This window comes from Nycticebus coucang, chromosome 10 (assembly GCF_027406575.1).
Source record: "Nycticebus coucang isolate mNycCou1 chromosome 10, mNycCou1.pri, whole genome shotgun sequence".
Lineage (NCBI taxonomy): Eukaryota > Metazoa > Chordata > Mammalia > Primates > Lorisidae > Nycticebus > Nycticebus coucang.
In genome coordinates, this window is record NC_069789.1 from 13,096,561 (window position 1) to 13,120,351 (window position 23,791).

Consider the following 23,791-nt stretch of genomic DNA (forward strand, 5'->3'; position numbering starts at 1 on the left):
AAAGCCTAATGATGTGGCAGTGAGATTAGATTTTACAGACTGCTGTCTTCAAACTCATTAGGGGCACATAAAGCCTTTCCAATAGTTATCCAAGGAGAGTTTTATGAGAATTGATTTCTAACTTCTCAATTTCCATTTGGAGCCTTTCCTAGAAATCAATTACCTGCTCTCAAGGCACACCCCTCCTCAATCACCCTTCCCTATATTACACCAAAAGGCAAACTCCTCACTCTTTCCAAAATAAAACAAAATCTTACTGTGGAATACCGCCAGTGGGGGCAGGAGGGGTCGATTCTAGGATAGCCAACAAAGGGATAATTTAAAATATTGATGAAGATATTGAGGAAGTGAATGAGGTGGTTTCTTATGATTTGCTTTTAACAAAATTGAGTTTTTAGCTGGTAGATAATTAAAAATATTTTTTGACAATAAACACTGACTTTGGCACACAAATTCAGATGAATTCCAGTTATTTAATGTAGAAGAAATGCTCTCCATTCAATTTTAATAAGAATTGAAAATAACAAATCCCCTTCTATTGCCATCTGAAGATGTGTGTGATCAATAAATCCTTCTTCAACCTTATAAAGAGAAAAAAATAGGAGTAAAATTGATCCTGCATCATTCTAGGTAATAGTAATAGTAACCACAGATCTATTTTTTTTGTGATGAAGGAAAGCCACACTGATCTCTTTAAAAGGTACATTTCTAATTATATTTTTTTATTTTTAATATTTGACATATTTTGGTCAGGTGAATATTATTACAAGTTTTAGAAACTCAATCTATAAGCCATTTTTCAATGTCACCCTTTAAATATTAATGTGTGCATAGTTTTTCAAAATTATATTAGGAGAAACACTAGAAGAAAAAATTAAAGATACTTGGTGTGGACCATGGACAGCCATAGAAGGTGGGATCAGCTTTGCACCATCCTCAGTAGTGATGGACCTTTCCAGTCTCGGGCCTGGTCTAAGCCCAGAGTCTAAGGCATTTTTGCAAGAATTCAAGGAGGTTCACTTTGCCTTTGTGGAAATTGCTTTTCCAGCCAGAAGTGCTTGTGCCAATCCTTTCTGTTCCTTAATACCTTTTATGACCCAATTTTTTTTATTATTTTATACTTTACTTTTTGAGACAGGGTCTTGCTCTGTCACCCAGACTAGAATGCAATAGAGTCCTCATAGCTCATAGCAGCTCAAAACTCCTGATCTCAAGTGATCCTTTTGCTTTAGCTCCTAAGTAGCTGGGACTACAGGTGCCTGATACTATGACTGGCTAATTTTTCTATTTTTTATAGAGATGGGGATCTTGCTATATTTCTCAGGCTGGTGAACTCCTGGCCTGAGCAATCTTCCCACCTTAGCCTCCTAAAAGTGCTAGGATTATAAGCGTGAGTCATTTTCCCAGCCAAATTTTATCTCTTAATAAAACCATTCCTTCAACACAGTCCACTGGGATTTTACTTTTCATGGTTTGTTCCTTGACACATGACCGCGACACGTGACTGCATATCATCTTACATTGCCCTCTAACGTTGGGTATGGGTTAGTCTTGGTTTTATAAGAATACAGTATTGTAGTCTCCTCAAGGGTATGGACCCCAAGTCTCTGGTTTCTCCTATAAGGCCTACTCAGCACAGTGATAAGTGGGAACTTCATACACATCTGATCAATGTGCCACTTTGCAAGGAGAGCTCAGGCATCACTACTGGTAGTGTCAGTAATTTGTGGGCAAGTAGAAGCCGCCCTCTAGTGGCAGAAGGTGATAATAAAGGCAAAATCGTGGGTTTGGAAGACAGTCTTGGATTCTCAAAACCTGGCCCACTACTTACTGGTTCCTTAACCCTTGGAGCCACAGAACACTTTTTCCAAAAGGAGGCACCATATGCAGAGTGATGCTCATGGGGCCTGATGCATAATCAGTGCATTTTCCTGAACACTCCGACAAGCAGAGGAGGAGATGAATGCTGTCGCCTTGGTGTGAAGTTGGGCCTTGCCCCCAGGCCTGTTAACAACCTACCCCCACACCTCTCCCTCTTTCTTGGGAGACCAGTTTTATTTTCATTCTGTACTTGAGCCACTTTTTCTCCAACCTCCGTCTGTCCACTTATTCAGCACATACCAATGCCGCTGTTCTCTGTTCTCACAATTTCGTAGTTTTCCCAATATCTGCTCACACACCTTGTACTTTTTATTTCACTTCATGTAATCACTGTCTACCTATTAGGCAGGTTAGAAGTCGCCAAGTTATTTTTAACTCCCCTCTCCCCTCACTCTTGACATTCAAAAAACAGACAGATTCTGTGGATCCTAGTTGCTAACCATCTCTGCAACCAAGACTTTGCTGTTCATGCCTTTAAAGTCGCCCTGGCTGGGGCCCCATTAGATTTTGCCTGAACTACTGCAATAGCCTTCAGCTTGGTTTCCATGGCCCTGGGCTGTTTTAAGTTCCATACTACTGCTAGGGTGAGTATCCTCCTCAAAAAGGAGGAAGAAGGAAAAGGGAATTTAACTGTGTTCCTCTCTTGCTTTTTAGTAATTTACTCTTTCACATAGGAAAAGGTTACCCCCTCCACCTACCCCCCCCTCCAAAATCCCCTTAGCTAGAAACTTTAAAAGTCTGCCTCAACATGGCCTCATCTGTTCTCTCTTCATCTCCTCTGGGCCCTGGCATCTCTGGATCTGCATCATTTTTAGCCCATTTTGTGTCCTTTTACCTCTCCATGCTCTGATATGCAAGTCTTCATTCTTTCAGAATGTTCTTTTCCTGCCTGGTGCACAAAAGCCTTATTTTCTGTGACTCTGAGACACCGTGTCAGTTGTGTACACCTCCCCAGTCCCTTTAAACATCCCAGAGTCCTTCCTCTTCGTCAGCTTCGGATGTTCAGTGTCAGCTCAGTGCCTGACAAATAGTAGGTGCTCAGCAGGTGATTGTTGAGTGAATAAATCACTCAGGGGAGCTACCGAGAAACACATGAATAATCTGTTAATTTTACTTTGTGTGGATTTGTTGCAAAATACAGGTATAAAGGAAGACCCTGGAAGCACAGAAGACGTGCCCCACCCTTGTCAGCCATTCTTGCATGTGAACAGGTCACATGTTGACATCTGCCGCAGGCGGGTTAAGGCAGCCCTTCCCATCATTTTACCTTGACTTTTCTCAGTTTGAGCTTTTGGAAACCCCCCCTTTGTCTTTCTGTCTAACAGCCACCCCAGATGACAGCTGAGGAGAGGGCAGACTTAAAAAGAGATTCTTGCTCTAGTAACTCTTCCTGACTCACTCTAGAGGTCCTTTCTGGAAGAATATTTAATACAATAGCCACATCGTGGGGTGGGGCTAATTTTAGGGTAGTTTATTTCTTCCCTACTTCAAACTGTATGCCAATTTTCTATGTTTTCTTCTGTGGATGAATATGTTTTCAATCAAGTTTCCTGGGAACCGTGGGGCATTGACGCTTAGGCCTTTTAGCCTTTACAGCCCTCTGTTTCAGCTATTCTGTAAGGCATTTCCGCTAGAGAATGTATCCCCTCTCTTCTGTCTGCGTTTCCCTGGCACCATGCTATACTTTTCCACTTTCCTTTCTTGCAGGGATTGTTTCCATTGCTACCCTAACTGTGCTGGCCTATGAACGTTACATTCGTGTGGTCCACGCCAGAGTGATCAATTTTTCCTGGGCCTGGAGGGCCATTACCTACATCTGGCTCTACTCGCTGGCATGGGCAGGAGCACCCCTTCTTGGCTGGAACAGGTACATCCTGGATGTGCACGGACTAGGCTGCACTGTGGACTGGAAATCCAAGGACGCCAACGATTCCTCCTTTGTGCTTTTCTTGTTTCTTGGCTGCCTGGTGGTGCCTCTGGGCGTGGTAGCCCATTGCTATGGCCATATTCTATATTCCGTTCGAATGGTGAGTCGAAGACTACAAATACCCTTTCCCCAAATCACAGCTGAAACTTTGTGCTGAAAGGAGTCCAGTTGCCCAGAACTAGAGCCATGCTAGGGAACTTCCCATTGGGTTGAGTTTTGCACTATGAGTCACTGTCTGAAAAGACCAATGAGAAATAGCATTTAGTCTCTCCACATCACTCTCTAAACCAGAAAAAGGAAGGGAAGGCTTCTTGACAGGCAGAATCATCAACCAAAAAAACAACAACAACAAAAACAAAAAACCACATTACCCAGATTGCTCAACATTTAAGAACTCTAGAAAAGGGAATCGCACACTTCCATAATTTTATTCAGTTTACACAAGCCCATTACTAGAGAATGGCATGGATGTTTTGTGTGAAAAGAACACCAGCACCATAAGGAGAAGAACTGACCACAAACAGGTGTCACATTTGGGGCCAGTAGGAAGGGGGTTTGAACTAAACCACCCAGGGTGGGGGCACCCTCTGGTCCAGTCTCTAACTTGGGCCACAGATGTTTTCCTTACTCACTGCTGACTCTGTTCCCTACTCCAGCAGAGCTCTCCAGTCTCTTGGTCACTCCGTCAGACCCTTCGAACTTTCACCCATTGTTCTAAATCAGACTTAGCCACGGGCAGCACTTTAAATCATGATTCATTGCCCTTGACTTACACGTTCCCGTTTTCTTTATGCATGCTTATTTTGTTCAAAGAAAAGAAAAACCCCTGGATCAATCTAGCTATCTGTTTTCTCCATGCCTATAGTCAAACTACAAAGAGGAGCTGGAAGAAAAAACACAGAAAACCACACATGTCCACTCTCAGGCGTCCTCTCAGCCCCCTCTAGCAATCTTTGTGTCCTCAGAAGGTCCACTCTCCCCACACCTTGACTATCACGAGTCCTCACTTTCCATTTTCATCTCTTGCCTTACCATCCGCTCTTATTTGTGTCGAATATTTGTGCTATTATTTATGGGGCAGAATACTGTAAAGCCATTATCAACAACTTCCTGAACTCCCTGCCTCTCTGTCTGCAAACCGCTGATGGTTAGACCTTGCTCTTCAGTTCTGGGTGTGACAGGAGAGGTTCCCCAGGACTACCTGATCCTGTGGTCCCCTTAGCCCTCCAGCCCCTCTCTGCCCCAGGGGATCTTCTCTTTCATTTGTATCTTCCATCTCTCCCTTACTACTGGCTTTATCCCTTTAGCATATTACCATGCTAATTATTGTTTTAATTAAAAATCGACTCTCAGCTCCCTGCAGCTATCATTCTATTTTTGTCATCCTGATCACTGTAAACTCAAAGAGACATTGGTGGCTTTTGGTGCCACATCATCGCTCAGTAAGCATTCATTGAGCATCTAAAATGTCCCGATTTCTTACTGTTATAAACTGTTTGTCTCTCTCCCAGATTCGTACGTGAAAGCCCTCAGCACCAGTGTGACAGTGTTTGGAGACGGGGCCTTTGGGAGGTAATTAGGGTGAGATGAGGTCCTGACGTGATTAGTGTCTTAACAAAAAAGAAACCCCAGAGAGCTCACTGTCTCTCTCTTTCCTCCTGTGCATAAGGAAGAGGTCATGGGGACACACAGCGACACAGCCTCCAAAGAACAGAAACTACCTTGCCAGCAACTCGGGCGTGGGCTTCCCAGTCTCCAGAGCTTGGAGTTCAAAGAGTTTGCAGTTCAGTAAATTCATCTAGCATTTATTCCCCAACCTGTTGCAAAGTGGCACCTCCTTCCTCTACCCTGTTCTCACTGAAACAGCCCTGATGAGCTCCCAGATGTTGGATCCAGCGGACACATTTCCACTCCCTCTGGCATCTGTGGCATTTGAGACTGCTGACAACGTACACGTTCTTGTGATGTTCCCTTCCCATCGATTCTAGGACTTTGTTCTCTGCTGTCCTTGTGGCGTCCTGTCTGGCCCGTCTGCTTTTCTTTGTCAAGTGCTTTCCCCCCTTGGACCTCCCAGCACCCTGTGCTGAGCTCTCATTTCATGCTCTACACTGGCCTTGGGCACGGCCAGGATTTGTCCTTCTCACACAAGCTTGCTGACTTTGAAATGTCTATTTCCAGTCCAGGTCTCCTGAACTTTGTCAGGTTCTCCTTGTCAATTGCCTATTGCACCTGTGGTTAGACAGTCCACAGACTCAGATTCAACACATGCCATCTCGCCCCTCAGAGCCCCCGCTCCTCCACTCCCTTTCCCTTTGAATGTTCATCATTCCTCACTACATAAGGGAGTAATCTTTATGAATATTCTTTATTCATGTCCCCCCCACAACCAACTAATGATGAATTCTTATCTATTTCACTTATGTATCTTCCAAAAAATCCATTTATTTCCCTCTCCCAGTGCCACAGGCTCGGTTTGAAAAGATCTTAGTTCTTGCTTTCCTCCGAGCCATCGTTTGGTCTAATCCATTCTTCGCACACTCCCACCAGAGTAATTGTTCTCACTATTACCTTCAGAGCTTCCATCGTCTTTGTGAATAAAGTCCCTGAGTGTGGCTAGCAGGTCCTCCGTGGCATCTTCTGTCTCATTTTTCAAGACTCCCTTCCTCTTGCCACCTCAGACTCCAGACAACTGCAATATTTCTTGCCTCTTTGTCTCAGCAGACTTTTTTCCTCTGGAATATTCTGTCTTTCCTCCTTCCTTGGCTAACTCCTGAAGGCTGACAGGAGGATTTTGTTGCTCTTACCCACCCTCAGAATTGGTTACCCATTCCTAGGTTTGCACCCAGCCTCCCTGGTGGCGTGCACCACCTGTTGAAGTTGTCCATTTGTGTGTCTGTCACCCTTACAAATTGTGAATCCCTCAAGAGCCAAAGCAGAATCTTATTTTTTCATCTATTGTCGGGATAGTGTCTACATGTAGTGGGTGATCACAGACTATTTTTGGAATAAGTTACAAGCAGACGGCATACAAAGGGGAAGATGGGGATGGGGTGAAAGGGCAAAGACGTTTAAGTTTAGACTGTGCCACTTCCTCACCAGAACTCTGTGTAAGTACTTTGCCTCCATTTCCTGTTTAGAGAGGAGGAACTCATATCAACGTTGAAGACAGCTACTCACTGGAGCATGAGGGGCAGTGTTTGAAATCTACAGGTGTCTGGATCGATAAGAACTAGGCATTAGTCATTTGTATAGTCAGAGAACTCTTTCAGAGAGAATTGTGGAGACAATTCTCCACAATTGGAGAATTTGTTGTCAGTGGTTGATTCTTCAGGACGGTTTGCTCATGTGTTCTTGCCTCATCTATAGCAATTTTGAAAGATATCCTGAAATGACTGAATAAAGGGTGTGAGACATGAAGTAGAGCTCTTTACTTGGAAAATGTTTCAGAATAAGGGACCAGAGAATAATGTAGCAAATAGGCCCAAAAGAGATACATAAAAAATTTATTATGAAAGCTTCACATATGCAAGCCCAAATAGTCTGAAACACTATTCAGGATCTTTTCCTTATTCCAAAGAGGAGCTGGGGGAGTCTGGTGGGCATGGAATTCCAAGATGACAAATGAGTGCTCCACTTTGATTGATGGGGAGAAAGGGAAGATGGTACAGATAAAACTGTGGGGACCCTGCTGGGGTGCAGATAACTGAGGTGTGGTTAGACTACATATTACTAGTGAATTAAACTATGAAGAGTCAAAATAATGATTCCAAAATTCTGTAGCATCATAAAAGTACATACACATATAAGGATATAAGTTTCAAATATAAATAAATATTTAATGTCCAAAAAACCCCCACAAAATCACATGTGTGAACTGGAACCCACTGTTAAGTCTGGTAGGTTTTTTGTTTTTACCCCTTTCGTCTTTATCTTAGTGAAGGTAATTAATTGACTTGCTCAATACCCTACTGGGAGAAATATGGTGAATCTGGGGTATGAACCCAGAGTGTTAAATTCCAAATCTAGAGCTTTAACCAGACCCCACTACCTCCCTATAAAGACTAGGGGGAACCCCACCCCCAAAATGATGTTCTGAAAATAGAATAATATTCTATCACATTAAAAATAGTTTCTATTAAAATAGAATTACACATACATAATAATAGTAGCAGAATTTTAAGACTTACTGCCAATTATACACATTCTCACTACTCTGTATAGCACCAATTTCTTTTTTTTTATTAAATCACAGCTGTGTACATTAATGCAATTATGGGGTATAATGTGCTGGTTATATCACCAATTTTAATGTTTTATTTCCCTTTACTCTTTGCCAACCTGAATACATGATGTTGATAAGAACATGGGTTTTTAAATATAATTTTAGATGTTATCAGTAATTAAAGAATTTCAATTCAAATACATTTTTACATAGCACATGTTCTAAATGGTGTTTCTCTTAATTTAAGAGAAATGTTTTCTCTTAATTTTTATGATAATGCTAGAGCTACAAGGTACACTTAGAGTTCATTGAAATGCAACAAATTTCCAAGCTTAAAATGATCAATACTAAGTATCAGCAGTATACCTGGTACCTTTTAAAAAGTCAATACATGATGTATAACACATTTGTATTTTTCTAGCAAAATTAGTATAATTTCTTACAATGTTCAGAAACAAAACTTTACTTATGAACATACTGGTGCTGAATATTCTTTCCCTTACCTTAATAAAAGAGAAACAACTAAAAGACACTTATCCAGGAAACTCAGAGAACTTGCAGACTGTATATCCTTCCTTTTCAATCTCTTTCCTGGGACAAAGTAGGAGCAGAGGTGCTGATTTTAAAGGAGTGGGGCTCCCTGAGCTTTACCAAGACTTTCCTCAGCAAATGAGCCCCTGATGGAACCATTTGCAAATTCCTCTTCAGTTTTTACCGTATAGTCACTAGCAGTGAATTGGAAGACACAGCAGTTTCAAGCAAGAATTCATCCGGGAATTAAGTTCTCATCCAGATCAGCTACAGGCTTAACCGTACAGAACTCCTGACGTGACATGGTTTAAGAACTTGAGGATTAATGCTCTGGATAAAGAGTTTCCAGCATCCTGGAGAAATTGTTTTCATTTTATCAAGGCTTTTAGCAACTTTAAGATCTAAGCAAAATAATTCATTTTTATTTGTATTGAGTAAATTAGAAAAGGATTACCAGCCACAGAAGGATTTATGAGGCTATATAGATCAACCATAACAGGTTACAGGTGAGGGAACTGGGGCCCAGAGAGACCAAAACTGAGTCCAGCTGCTGGTCTAGGATCAGATGTCAGCCTCCCAAGGTCCTATTCAGTTTTCTTTCCGTTATGTTGGGGCCAAGATAGTGTCTGAATATCTGTTATCAAAACAGCAAAAGAAAATGATCTTTTCATTTTGTTAACCCCCTCCTTTCTTTCTCCTTTCTGCAGCTTCGTTGTGTTGAAGATCTTCAGACAACACAAGTAATCAAGATTTTAAAATATGAAAAGAAAGTGGCCAAAATGTGCTTCTTTATGATATTTACCTTTCTGGTCTGCTGGATGCCTTTTATTGTGATCTGTTTCTTAGTGGTTAATGGTCAGGGACATCTGGTCACGCCAACAGTGTCGATTGTTTCCTATCTCTTGGCTAAATCAAACACTGTATACAATCCAGTTATTTATATCTTCATGCTCAGAAAGGTAAGCTTTGTAAGTAATGATTGTTTGTGCCCTGGGAGTGGGGTTGGAAAGTACAGTGCAATATTTCAATAGAGTAATTCAGAGCAACTTCAATTATAAAAACACAAATCAAGAATTTCATAGTAATATAAAATGTTCAGGAAGCAATGTAAGATATCTCCAAACAAAATAATAACAATGTTAAGATCTACCAATAGAGACTCATACTTGTTAGGTAAAATTGTATTCAAATTAACATTTCATTGATTATAAAATGTTTTAATACTTAGTAATAATAATAACAGCTACATAAGTTAATGATACATTAAAAATTCTTACTGTACTAAGTAGGTTACACGGATTATCTTTAAAAGCTCCATAATTATTATTTTTTGTTTTATTTATGGGATATGAACAGGTATAAAGAAGTTAAATAACTCACCTGATTCAGAAAGTGTTGGTACCAGGATTTAAACCTGGTCTGCTTGAAATGCCCAAACTTGGGGTAACATAACAGATAATTTTTAGCAGTTGATCTGCACTGTTATTTACATGCCATGGCCAATGTCTAGATGAAATTAATTTGATTCAAGAAACTTCCTTTAGGTCTGTTGGAAAGCCTCTCATCTGTTTCTGTAGTAGAGAGGGTTTGACTTGATGGCTGTCAGTCCTGGCGACGAGAGCCCACGGTAGGATTAATAGGAAGCCAGGCCCCTGGGTTTCAAAGTTTAAAAATCCATAAAATTTAAAAGATAAGAGTAGTAGTTAATTATTCTACTGGAATTTTAAAGGTAACAGCTTATAATAATAACAAAACAATAATAAATACTCTGACTTCTAAAGCCTGAGATTTTGGGAGAAAAGGGAACTTTTTTATAATAACCTTATTACATTCAGTGCTAAATCTCTCTCTCCTTTATTATACCTTTTCTCTTCTTTGACTTTTGTTGAGTTACCCTCTTCATCAGCTTGTTCTCACGTGGCTTAATCTCCTTCTGCTGGTGATCTTTTCCCCCTTTCTTGTTGCTTACCATTTGTCTATTTCCTTAAATCCAGAGATTTTAAACGTGGTCCCTACGACCTAAGTATTCCTTGAATTGACCTCAGGACAGCCACTGAAACCCTAAAAACTGTTTATAAAACTTACTGAGTATGTGCACTCATGAATTTTTCTAGGAAGATGAATTATAATTTTAATTAATTTTCTATAGGAGAATAAGATGTTTTAAGGACTACTACCTTAATAGGCAAATTTTAAATACATTCAGTAACAATTGTTTGTTGCACTCTTTCTCTCAGCCAATGGGCTATGCTTCTAAAACATTAATGTGCTTACACACACCTAGAAATCTTATTTAAAATGCATTTTCTGGATGCTCAATATTCTGCATTTCTAACAAGCTTCCATATAATCCTGATGTTTCTATTTCTCTGGGGCACAGTTTAAACAAGAAGTCTAAAAGATATAATAAGCTGACAAAACAAATAAATAAGACAATGATCTTTGTCTTGAAGGAACTTACTGTTTGTATGAAAAAATACTTTTTTGGCATACATAACCTATTTAATCTTTATAATAATCTATCTTTGGCATTTAACTATACCAAACAATGGTTTGAAGAGTAAGTAAAAGGCAAATAATTGTTTTAAAATATGAGCATAAACTAAATGCTAATATATAATTGAGGGTCAAAGAAGACAGAAGTCAATGTAGCTATTTATTATATTTTTATTGATCTTTTCCCTTGGGCAAGTCTATGCATTAAATGTTTATTTTTCTTTAAACAAAGCAAATTAAATTAACTTCATGTATTGTATTGGTCATGATCGACTGGCCACTGTAACACACAACCCCCACGTTTCACTGGATTAACACAGAAAGCGTTTACTGCTCGTTCTGGCCAGAGTCTGTGGTCTAATGTTCTAGTGGAGGAGGAGGGTGTGTTCCATGTAGTCATTTAGAAATCTAGGTTCCTTCCATCTCGTGATGTTACTGTCTTCAGACTCTGGTCTCCAAGGTTCTAGTAGAAGGGAAAGAGCAGAGAGGAGCCCCTCAAAGGAGCTGAGAAATACGGTTTCAGTGTTGTCCCCAGGACACAGAATAATTACGGGTATTGGAGACTTTAGTATTCCTGGCTTTAGTATTTTTATCCCTAGCTGATTAGTAAACATGAAAGAAATGAAAAACATTGCTTCATTACTCACATTAGTGAGTAAAGCAGGCTGTAAACTCTGCCAGGAAGGGCCTTGCCTATTTTTTACTGCTTATAATACAGAATATAGTACAGTGGCTGTCACCTAATAACTGCTTACTGAATGTTCGTAGACTGAATTAATGTTCAAAACCCCTTAATGAAATAGATCGAGCTTCCTTCCCTCGTAGAAAGTGCATGCAAATTGGAAGTATGGAGCTTTAAGGCATTGAAATAAATACCGTGTGGTCCGCTTGATAAGAATTATAACAAAAGACATAAAACTCCAGTGTGACCACGGTAGATCTGCATGTTACCTACCATTGCATGTAACTCTATATCCATTGCAACTAACAAACAAAACACAGCCCAAATTAAACTCAGCTAATTTCCTTGAATGTTAATCCAGATTAAAGGCCAAACCTTTACTTGGTATTCAACTTTATTTTTTCTCTGCCCAGTTTCGTAGATCACTTTTGCAGCTCTTATGTTTCCGACTGCTGAGATGCCAGCGCCCTGCTAAAGACCTACCAGCAGCCGAGAGTGAAATGCAGATCAGACCTATCGTGATGTCACAGAAAGACGGGGACAGGCCAAAGAAAAAAGTGACTTTTAACTCTTCTTCCATCATTTTTATCATCACCAGTGACGAATCACTATCAGTTGACAACAGTGACAAAACCAGTGGGTCCAAGGTTGATGTAATCCAAGTGCGTCCTTTGTAGGCAATGAAAGATGGGGCCTTAAATCGGATGCCACTGTAGACTTCTACTTCCATTACGAGGAATATTCTGGAAGCCCCATTCTATGTAACATCAACAGAACCTTGGTGGCCCAGCCAGAAATGTGAATTGTCCAAACGGTCTCTGGCCTCAGGAAGCAATCGAATAAGAACAAATTATTTTAACTCAACGGGTGCTTTACATAATGAAAAACCACTTGTGGCACAAGATGGGCATCTGGCCCCATCATCTTCTAATGTACTGAAGATTTTCATTTCAAAGATATTTTTTAAATGACTGTATTTTCCAAAGCACATAATACATTTTTCTCAAAAATACTTTGCTGTACAAATACCTTTGTCTCATATATATGTGTGCAACAGCTAGAAAATATTGAATTTTCTGAAATGTTAGGCTCTGTAGATTGTCACATTATATATATCTGGTCTGACCAAATCGAATTTATCAAGGACGTAATTCTACAATGAAAAAATATCAATCCTCTAACTTTATAAAAAAAAAAAAAGACTTATATGCACAGTATGACAAAGGAGAGCTTCAGTTCACATGCTACTGACCCAGCTCTAGAAGATCCTGCTGAGAAGCATTAGAGCAAAGAGAATAAGATGATGAATTTTAAGTTAATCAGGGTGTAAAATTAATTATACAACAGTAGAAGATATACATGGTGAAGATGGTGTTGCTAGCACAATGGTATCTCCACCTAGTTCATCTCAAACACAATCATGGCAGGATTAAACTCTCCTTTTGATAATTTCCCACAATTTTGCCAAAAGTTCTGGATTTGCAGAAGGTGTTCCAAATGAAACAGCAGACAGCATTTGAAAGGAGATGAAAGTGTTTATCTTTTTTGTTCATCAGTCAGTCCACTACAGACAAGATGGTCAGTGTTAGGGAAGAGGCCATTTTCCCATGGGTCATTGCTGAGTCTTGTAAGAGACCAGGGTGTGCAACCCCAGAATATGCCTCATTGGCATATGGATTATTTTGAGCTGAAGACAATTGAGAAGCAGCAGATACAAGACAATCTCTGCCTGCCCCCATCTGCCCAAAACCAGGACATAAGTTTTGTAACTTGTCCTCCCCTCTCTACCAGAAAGGACAAGATCTCTGATTACCAGAGAGAACTTTAAATCAGTATCAGCCTGGAAACCAGCACCAGAAGAATCTACATAAAAAAATCCCATGTGCTTATTTGACTCCCACAATTCCTTTTCTTTTGTCACTTGTCTAAAAATTTACTGTTCTTTATGGAAGATGTGTAAGCTGGGGAGCTCTAAGCTAGCTTTTTGAGATTTACTCATTCCCTAGTGTACATAAAATATACATGCTAATAAAGTTCTCTGTTTTCTCTTGTTAATCTGCCATTTGTTAAAGGGGCCCCAGCCAATGAACCTAAGATAGAAGGAAAAATTATTTTTTCCTTTCCTATAAACATAGATTATTAGAGCTCAAGGATTGTTTTTGACTCTACGGAAGAGAATGAATCATTTTATAGCCTAATTTTTATTTCTTAGATGAACTCCTACTAGAGTTGCATTTTCATAACTAATCAAGTTTGAAGGAGTTATAAATGGCCCAGTCACCCTACTGAAGTAAAAGGAAAACCTTTTTACTAAAAGTACTTTTGAAAAGCAAGTTTATTGCTGGTTCTGCCACAGGATGTAAGTTGAAGAATAATTGCTTCAGAGGGTCTGAAATGGAATAAAATAGTGGCTTTGTATTTCTGCAAGAGCTGCCTCTCCTGGTTTCTTTTTCACTCTCTTTTATACGTAGACATTTAATTTACAAATACAACCCTTTCCTAGCCTTGGTACAACATTAACAGCCTTTTTCTTGTCTTTATAAAGTAATCTGGCATTTGAAGACTGGAAAATGAAATGAATTCATTTTGTAACTCTCCATAACTCCCCTGAATTCTTCATTTTCATTTCTGGCTTTATCAAGTTTTGAGTGTGGTCCCTGTGGTTAGATAAATTATACTCAGGTCGTGACAAGTGCAGTTCATGCGTTAGGCAAGCTGTGTCATTTTTAGTCCCTATTGTTGGAACAATCTTGTTTTGAATCCTATTATGTCTTTTAAAGAAAAAACATGATTGGTATCTTCCCTGAAGACTCTGGGGCCTTTTTAAGAAGTGACAGAGATCTTCGTCATTGCACTTCTACAGTTAGAATGACCTGCTGAGTGTGCATATGTGGTGGAAAGCTGCGTGTTGCAACTTTAAAAAAGTGGTGGTATTTTTCCCTAATCATTGCGATGAACACCGAGCAAAATTCTACATTGAATTTAATTATACGCTGACTACTATCATTAGTAAATGAAACATGGTGATGGAAATATGTTTTTAATCCTCAATTTTGGTGACAGAAATCAAGCATTTGCTACCTTAGAGCCTTTGTATCACCTACTAATGAGACTGGGAATTTATTTTAGTGCCTCCGTGGAGTTTGTGGGGAAACAATTCCAGAAGTAAGTGATCCAGTTCCATGGCCTTCTCAAGTAGTCTAGAAGTCTTGGTGGCAGGTAATATATAAGCAAATAGGTGCTCCCAATGGCTGTCAGTGATCCGAGGAAAAAGAGTCCTTTATTTATTACCTATAAAGACAGTAAGAACTTTTACTTCATTTGTGCAGAGATAAAATCTTGAAATAGACTTCATTCTTAATTAAATGACAAAAGAGTGTAGAATTTTCTTTTTGTTCTTTAACCTGAAACAGCAATTTAACTGCATGACCACCTGCCAAAAGATTGATAACGTCAAGAGAAGGTCAAGAACTGTGAGCCTCCCTCCTCCCTGTCTCCTTAGACACTCCTGATTCCAGGTGTTCTGTATGAGGAATTCTTAGTGCTCAGCCTTTGTACAGCCATAAACTCCCTTCCCCTGCAGTTTAGAAACACAGCTGGGGATTGTGTCCTATCAGAGAGCTGAGGCCACAAGCAAGTCAGTCATATCTCGGCTGCTGCACAAAGTCTCCATAAGGCACCTCTGTGGCTGGGAAGACACACCCACGCGCGTGACCATTTTTAAACACCACACCTTTGCCACGAGTCGTGAGACACCCCCGGAACCATTCTGATCGTGGTCTGGTGCACCCCAGCATCAGTGTGGCCCATTTCTGTCACCACGCCTGCTGCTGTCCTGCCTTTTAATCGCCTCTTTTACCTTCATGATTTTTAGCTCCTTAAGGACAAGGACACTATTCATCTTTGGATAAGTCTTTTTTTTTTTTTTTAACTTTATTCAAATTAATGTGAGGGTACAATATTTAGGTTACATTGTTCTCACTTCCAGGGTGAAGTTCCATTTGTAGAAGAGCCCCTCACCCACAGGGTGTGTTATACACCCTCACAATGTGCACAGTAGGTGAGGTCCCGCCTCCTGCCCTCCCTCATTCTGCCATACGTCCCCAGCCCCACATCCCCACCTCCCTCTACCCCTGACTAGACTATATTAGTGTCTTATTGTTCTTAGGAACATGTGATTGTTTATATACTGATTTTATGATAGTATGGAGTACATTGGATATTTATTGTTCTATTCTTGCGATACTTTACTCTGAAGAATGTATTTCAGCTCCATCCAGGTAAATGTAAAAGTTGCAAAGTCTCCATCTTCTTTAATGGTGTATGAATAAATCTTAATTCCTTCCAATCCATTCTCCATACAGATAATCTTTCTTTTTTTTTTTTTTTTAATTTTTTTTTGTAGAGACAGAGTCTCACTTTATGGCCCTCGGTAGAGTGCTGTGGCCTCACACAGCTCACAGCAACCTCCAACTCCTGGGCTTAAGTGATTCTCTTGCCTCAGCCTCCCGAGTAGCTGGGACTACAGGCGCCCGCCACAACGCCCGGCTATTTTTTGGTTGCAGTTCAGCCAGGGCGGGTTTGGACCTGCCACCCTTGGTATATGGGGCCGGCGCCTCACCGACTGAGCCAAGGCGCCGCCCAACATACAGGTAATCTTTCTAAAATTCAGACCTGAGTCTATTTGCCTCCTTGGTCTCCCTGCTTCTCTACAACAGTATTCCAGATGTTTAAGGCTCTGCTTATCTGTCCAGCTCTCCCTCTGGCCATTCTCACACATGTGTGCTGCCCTCCAGCTCCGCTGACATCCTGGCCTTTCCTACTCAGGCCTGTCACTCGTGTTTTTCCAGCCTTCCCTTGTCCAGCCTCCCTCCCTTTCTCCTCAGAGGCAGTGTATCCCTCTCCGCTCAGTCCTCTGTCTCCCCTGCTATCCTCTAGCTATGTGACAGGTGGAGACTGAGTCATGCTCATCATCATGACCATTCAATGTTTGTGCAATATTTGTTGTAAGATTCCCCAAGTGAAATTTGAATTCCATTTAATGGTATTCTGGGTCCATGGCTCAAAATGAATGTGTGGTGGCACTGCATTACAATTAGTGTTCTATAAGGGGTGTAGCTCTGTTCAATATTGTAAAGTAAATCCGTAAGAGCACTGCTGGGATCATTCACATTGCTAAAACAGAATAAGAAGTTGAGAAATGTTAGCACCAAGTTCTTTTTAGATTTCTTCCCCTTAAAAGCTCTTTCTCTCTGTCTCTTCTTTGCGATGTTGTTCATTAACCACCCCACCCTTTGTGTACTCAGGACTTTGTTGTTTTGTTGTTGTTGTTGTTGTTGTTTTTCTTTTTGGTCTGGAAGACAAACATCTGTTATCTGTCCCATAATTTCTGTATTTGCCTGAAATAAACATAACCATAACACAACACTATAACATTTCAACACACCAGATTTTTTTTTTTTTTTTTAAAGGCTGATGTGTCCCAACCTTTTTCTGCCAATGCCAGTGCAGCACTGCCTCGTGGTATCTCATTCTGGAAAAGACGACCTGTGGGGAAGTTTAAAAAGTGTGACTGTGAATTCTTTCCTAGCTAAACAGAGGATTAAAATGAGGAGCAGTCTTAAGTCCAGCCCTTACCATGGTATAGAGAGGGATAAAGGTGGATGGCATAATAGCATGAAGAAATCTCACTATGCTCTTCTGAAAAATGAACCAACTTGAGTTGACATGTGCTCGCATCTGCAATGACAGAAGAGTCTTAGAGAATATGTTTGGACAAAGCACACACATTCTCTTATCACAATTCATTATTACTCATCATTCCCACTCATCACAGTTCCAGATACAAAGTAGTCAGATGAATTTTGATTTTTATAATACTCATTCCAATCTCTTTTAGTAAATGTCTATAATATAGGACATTACCTTGAAAATATGTAGCAATTACGTAAAAACTGTTAAGGAAATATATTTTTCTCAAGGGTCCATATAAGAATTCCGTTCCAGCAAAGGGTTTGTTCATCCAGATACGATCCAGTGAGTGATCGGTGAGCTCAAAGATTTGACTAATTTTCTGTGGCTTTGGTTTGAAGCCATAAAGGATCATTTAAAGCTGTATTTGACACTGCTGGTGGGAATGCAAATTAATACATTCCTTTTGGAAAGAGATATGGAGAACACTTAAAGATTTAAAAATAGATCTGCCATTCAATCCTGTAATCCCTCTACTGGGCATACACCCAGAAGACCAAAAATCACATCATAACAAAGATATTTGTACCAGAATGTTTATTGCAGCCCAATTCATAATTGCTAAGTCATGGAAGAAGCCCAAGTGCCCATCGACCCATGAATGGATTAATAAATTGTGGTACATGTATACCATGGAATACTATGCAGCCTTAAAGAAAGATGGAGACTTTACCTCTTTCATGTTTACATAGATGGAGCTGGAACATATTCTTCTTAGTAAAGTATCTCAAGAATGGAAGAAAAAGTATCCAATGTACTCAGCCCTACTATGAAACTAATTTAGGGTTTTCACATGAAAGCTATAACCCAGTTACAACCTAAGAATAGGGGGAAGAGGGAAAGGGAGGGGAGGGAGAGGGGAGGTGGGTAGAGGGAAGGGGATTGGTGGGATTACACCAGCGGTGCATCTTACAAGGGTATGTGTGAAACTTGGTAAACGGTCTGTGAAGCTAATGAATGATGCCCCATGAATATATCAATGTACACAGCTATGATTTAATAAAAAAAAAAAGCAAAATAAAAAAATAAAGCTGTGTTTTACTTGACCTCATCCTTATGCAGGACAAATATTGTGTTGTAGCTGTCCTATTTTTAAAAACTCAGGCAGGATACATCAATAAAGCCTTCTAGTACCTTATAGAGCTTCCATATAGGATACAAATCTTGTCAGACTGAAGTCACTTTCTTCCTTTCTGTCTTCAGGAGAGATGGAAAAGAACTAGGTACTCTTTTCTTTACATTTGTCTTACAAATTCTTTCATTTGATTATTTTAAAACTATAGTCACAAACACTGAGTTTTTCACATAAGTTACTCAAAATAGAAGTAATTTTTTTTTGGGGGGTGGTAAGTTTTGATATGAATTTCTTGGGTTGAAGTTGCTATACTATGCAGAGAGTATAAATTTAGACCCTGCACCTGCTTTTGGCAAGCCAGGGGGGTTGAATTCTTTTTTTTTTTTTTTAATTAAATCATAACTGTGTACATTAATGCAATCGTGGGGTACAATGTGCTGGTTTTATATACAATTTGAAATATTTTCATCAAATTGGTTAACATTGCCTTCATGGCATTTTCTTAGTTACTGTGTTAAGACATTTATATTCTACATTTAGTAAATTTCACATGTACCCTTGTAAGATGCACCGTAGGTGTGTGGTCCCACCAAATACCCTTCCTCCACCTATCCTCCCCCCTCCCCTCCCCTCCCTATCCCCTTTCCCCATATTCTGGGGCTATAATTGGGTTATAGCTTATGAAAGCTATAACTTGGTTTCATAGTAGGGCTGAGTACAAGTAATGTATTTTTGTTCAAAGTACTAAGGTTTCTGACCATGAATTTCTTTGGTATTATACAGGGAAGCCTCCAAGGGATATTCAGGGCTATTCTAAATATGCAGGCTATCACGTTAAGAGTGAAAAGGTCATTTAACATTTCTTAGATTCTCTAAATATTTTAACATGTCTGAACATTATATTTTCATTAAAATAGCATATTAGTAGCTTTATTAAGTTGTCTAAGATGTAATTTACCATGTAAGTTACCAGAGATTTTTGTCATCTCTGTTACCTCCTCAATGTTCCTGAACTGTAGGCAGAAATGATGTGTGTGTGTCATCGTCAGTGGCCACATAGTCACAGCGTCCACCCACATCTAAGGAAGTCCCTGTGTTCTTGTCTATGCCTATTCTTATGCAACATACATGAGATAAGGGCTGGAACAAAGAGATCAATGACCCAGCTCATGGAATAAAGCCAAACCTTACTCACCTCTATGTAGTTGTACATGGATAGGTCTGAAATTGCATGATCATCTGGAATTCTAAGTCTTGAGAATGCAGGAAGACACAAACCTAGAAGCCAAGTGAAGTAATACATCTTTCCAAAATAATCTATAAAAATGTGCTGGGCTCTACCCAGGTCAAAGTAAATGGGCATGTTCACAATCCATGTATTCTCTATTCTCTTAAAACAATGAGTAACCATTCTGTACCAGGAACAATCTGTGACTACTGAACAATACATGTAGAGAGTTTCCTGTTGTGATTAAAGTTACAGTGAATTTAATATATATTATACTGGTTGATTAGTAAAATAATTATTTCCTTATTTTACAAATAGAAAATAATTCATGTAAATGTGAGTGTAGATGACCCCCCCACACACACACCAGTTCCTCTTAGAATTTGCTGCTCTATCTTGTGTTCCTTTGTTATTCTGGGCACACTTGTGTCATTGCCGTAAGACACTTTATCAGCTTCACGTCAGCTCCTCCATCATCCTGTGAGCTCCTCGAAGGCAGCTCCTAGATTTCATGTGTCAAATCTTAACCTGGCATTTAGTAAATGTTGAATACATATTTGACAAATGAATGACTAACTGGTATTACTGCGATATAGCCTAGTACCTTTAATCATTAGAGATATCGTTTCTAACCTCAGAAAATCTGACTTCAGGCCCTAGCTTTACCACTTCCTACCTACAGGATCTGGGGCAAGTTACTTACCCATCTCTAAGATTTAATGTCTCAGCAATTTCTCAGTTGTAAAATGGGGACAAGAATAGTACCTGTATCCCTGCTTTTTGTGAGGACTAAATAAAATAATGCATTTAAAACATAGCAAGATGCTTAATACAGTTTGTATATTTGTCCCCTCCAAATCTCATGCTGAATTTTTTTGTTTTTGGAGACAGGGTATCACTCTACTGCCCAGGCTTGAGAGCAGTGACATGATTACATCTCACTGTAACTTCTGGGCTCAACCAATCTTCTACTGTTAGCCTCCTGAGTAGCTAAGATTGCAAGCACATGCCACCAATTCTGGTTAAACTTTTAACTCTTTTATAGAGACAGGGTCTTGCGATGTTGCCTGGGTTGGTCTCCAACTCCTGGCCTCAAGAAATTCTCCTGCTTTAGCCTCCCAAAATGCTGGAATTACAGGCATGAGCCACTGTGCCTGGCCTCATGTTGAGATCTGATCCCTAACATCAGAAATAGAGCCTAATGGGAGGTGTTGGGGCAGGTCCCCCTATGAATGGCTTGGTGCTCTCTTCACAGTAATGAATGAGTTCACACTCTTATTAGCTTTCATGAGACCTAACTGTTAAAAAGAGCTGGTATCTGCCTCTCTCTCTTGCTTTCTCTCTTACCATATGACTTAGCTGTTCCTCTTCCCCTTCTGCCATGAATAGAAGTAGCCTGAGACCCTCACCAGAAGCAGATGCTGGTACCAGGCTTCTTGTATAGCCTGCAGAGCTAGGAGCCAAATAGACCTCTTTTTTTTAATAAAGCACTCAACCTCAAGTATTCCTTTATAGCAATATAGAACAAACTAAGACAGTACCTAACACATATTAAATGTTGAGTGATGTTAGTTGTGATTATTTCTCACAATTCTTGTTTTATCTTTGTTCTCTAGTCCCCAAACCAGTGTTGATGATAAGTTCTGATGTGTGAACCTCCATCTATTTCATCATATGTGGAAACCAGTCACATGAGGGATAAGAAAGGAAGGAACAAAACGTTTCTGGATTCCAAGCATCTGAGTGAGATGACTGGAAAAGAAAGAGAATTTAAAAAAGGTATAAAAAGGTATTTAAAAAGGTATAAAAAAAGAAAAAGGAAAAATTTGCCCCAGAATCCTACAATCGCCTCAGGCCTAGGCACCAATGCCCAGGGACTGCCTACAATACCATAACAAATGTGCGCCATAAGCTTACTCCATGTCAGATTGGTTTTTCTTTCTTTTTTTGTTTTTTTTTTGCAAATAACTCTATAATTTATTGAAAGTTTTATCTAAGTACAAAGTGTATGGCTGCAGACTTAGACGCAGATTTGTTTTTTTTAAAAGCTTTACATAAAATTAATTTAATTTTCACAACTTTGAAGGTGGTATTATTTATACAAAAAAAACAAAACTGAGGCTTTAGAAGAGTTAAGTGACTTGCTCAAGATCACACAGCTAATAAGTTGGTGACTCAGCACTTGAATCTGGAAGTAAGTTTAAGGCCAGTTCTTTAGTTTATTGTTCACCTGAGACAGTTTTAAATTTCAAAGCAGCCTTTGAAAACATGTGCCAGAAAAGGTTATCCAGTCCTCAGGCCATTGTTTGTATTCTCTTATATATTAAACAATTATATATGTACATACGTATAAAAATTTTACATATAATTGTACACATTTAATTTATTACCAGAATTACATAAAAATTAAAACTTCACTGACTTGTAAAATTATATTGGCTTAATCAACTTTAATGAAAAAGCAAGTGGAAGTGTCAAATGTAAGCTTTGGTAGGGCAAAAAGCAAGAAAGCACCAGAGCTTCCAGGGGTGTTTCTGAGACCATGCTGTAGGGGATGCAGGTGGAGGTTGTTGTCTATGTTGAAAAGGGAGGGAAAGCAGTGTATCTTGGCCAAGCTTTGGTACTCTGAACCTTTATCTTTTTGTGGATCAGTGCATGGACCTTCACAGACGTGCTATTGTCTAATACGGGCCACAATAGGGGCATAGGTTGTAACAAAAACGTACATAATCTTGAACAGGGAATATACATCCTGTGTTTGTGATCACTGAGCATCAGAAATAAGTACACAATCATCAGCAGAGGTAATCCATATCCAGTTGAAAAATTTTACTTACTAAGGTCATTATTGAATTTATCCATCAACTCATCAAATACCAAGCAGTCTTCAAAGCCCTGAAGTGAGAAACAAAATGAGAAAAAAGAAACTGGAAATAATAAAAATGTAATAGCAAATTTACACAGATCTTCCATTGGTGAGTATAATTTATAAGCTATATATTCTCAGTCAGTACAAAGGAGTTGAATTGTGACCTGGTATTGAATGATGATTACAAAATCATTCATGCTTGGTGGTATTTTATTGGTCCAATGTATATATGTGAGTGTATATATAAAGATTAAGGTTTAGAATTTAACCAAGACTTTAAATATTGCAATTTTGATGAATTCCACTACTTCTTTGAGAACAACAAATAATTATATTGCTTTACCAAGAGTTTTAGAATTAGATTGAAATATTCAGGATTTTGAAATTTCACATTTAGAGCAATTAAATGATAAGATAAAACTGCTCCCATATTAATTTAGTTCCTATGATTTAGGATTAAAGCAAAATGCTAAACTCAGAATGAAATAATGAAATTGAAAACCAGGTTTTCTGTTTCCTGGAAATTTGAACTTTAGAAACAATATAAAGATATTTAAAATTTCTTCATATTAATTATAGAGATCCATTTTAAACAGTAAATTTACTGGTCAAATAAATTATATAGACCCAATGCTAAATGAATTTAGGAATAAAAAATAAAATATGGAGCTGAGATTACAGTTTTAAGTTATTTATATTAATTCATTTACTCTCCACAAATCTGAGGTAGGCATTACTAAAATTCCCATTTTATGACGACATAAAAATAAGATAAGTAAATTGAGCAAGAGCATATTTGTAGTAAATCAGGGAGCCAGGATTTGAAACCAGGTATTTTGGCTCAGCACCTGTAGCTCAAGTAGCTAGGGTGCCAGCCACATACAGGGGAGCTGGTGGGTTTGAATCCAGCCTGGGCCTGCCAAACAACAATGACAACTATAACAAAAAAATAGCTGGGTGTTGTGGTGGGTGCCTGTAGTCCCCAGATACTTGGTAGGCTGAGGCACGAAGATCACTTAAGCCCAAGAGTTTGAGTTTGCTGTGAGCTGTGACGCCACAGCACTCTACCCAGGGTGACAGCTTGTACGTTCCTTTGGGAAGGAAGTTTGGAGAACACTCAGGGATTTAA

General features: G+C 39.3%; 2 protein-coding genes across 3 annotated transcripts in view; one reads left to right on the forward strand and one right to left on the reverse strand.

Annotated features, from left to right (window-relative positions):
- The window catches only part of OPN3 (opsin 3), a 39,217-nt gene extending 26,796 nt beyond the window's left edge, over positions 1–12,421 (forward strand). The window contains exons 2-4 of the mRNA XM_053605725.1: positions 3,589–3,908; positions 9,269–9,520; positions 12,153–12,421. Of these exons, the coding sequence (XP_053461700.1) occupies positions 3,589–3,908; positions 9,269–9,520; positions 12,153–12,416 (836 nt within the window). The 3' untranslated portion in view covers positions 12,417–12,421. The remainder of the gene's footprint in view (positions 1–3,588; positions 3,909–9,268; positions 9,521–12,152) is intronic.
- Positions 12,422–14,857: 2,436 nt separating this feature from the next.
- KMO (kynurenine 3-monooxygenase) overlaps positions 14,858–23,791 on the reverse strand; it is a 58,175-nt gene continuing 49,241 nt past the window's right edge. The window contains exons 11-15 of one of the 2 annotated variants that reach the window (XM_053605723.1): positions 22,631–22,688; positions 19,761–19,843; positions 17,377–17,478; positions 17,227–17,286; positions 14,858–15,030 (exon numbers count right to left, since the gene is read on the reverse strand). In XM_053605723.1, coding sequence (XP_053461698.1) covers positions 14,860–15,030; positions 17,227–17,286; positions 17,377–17,478; positions 19,761–19,843; positions 22,631–22,688 — 474 coding nt within the window. In that variant the 3' untranslated portion in view covers positions 14,858–14,859. The remainder of the gene's footprint in view (positions 15,031–17,226; positions 17,287–17,376; positions 17,479–19,760; positions 19,844–22,630; positions 22,689–23,791) is intronic. The other variant, XM_053605724.1, reaches the window with a different exon arrangement.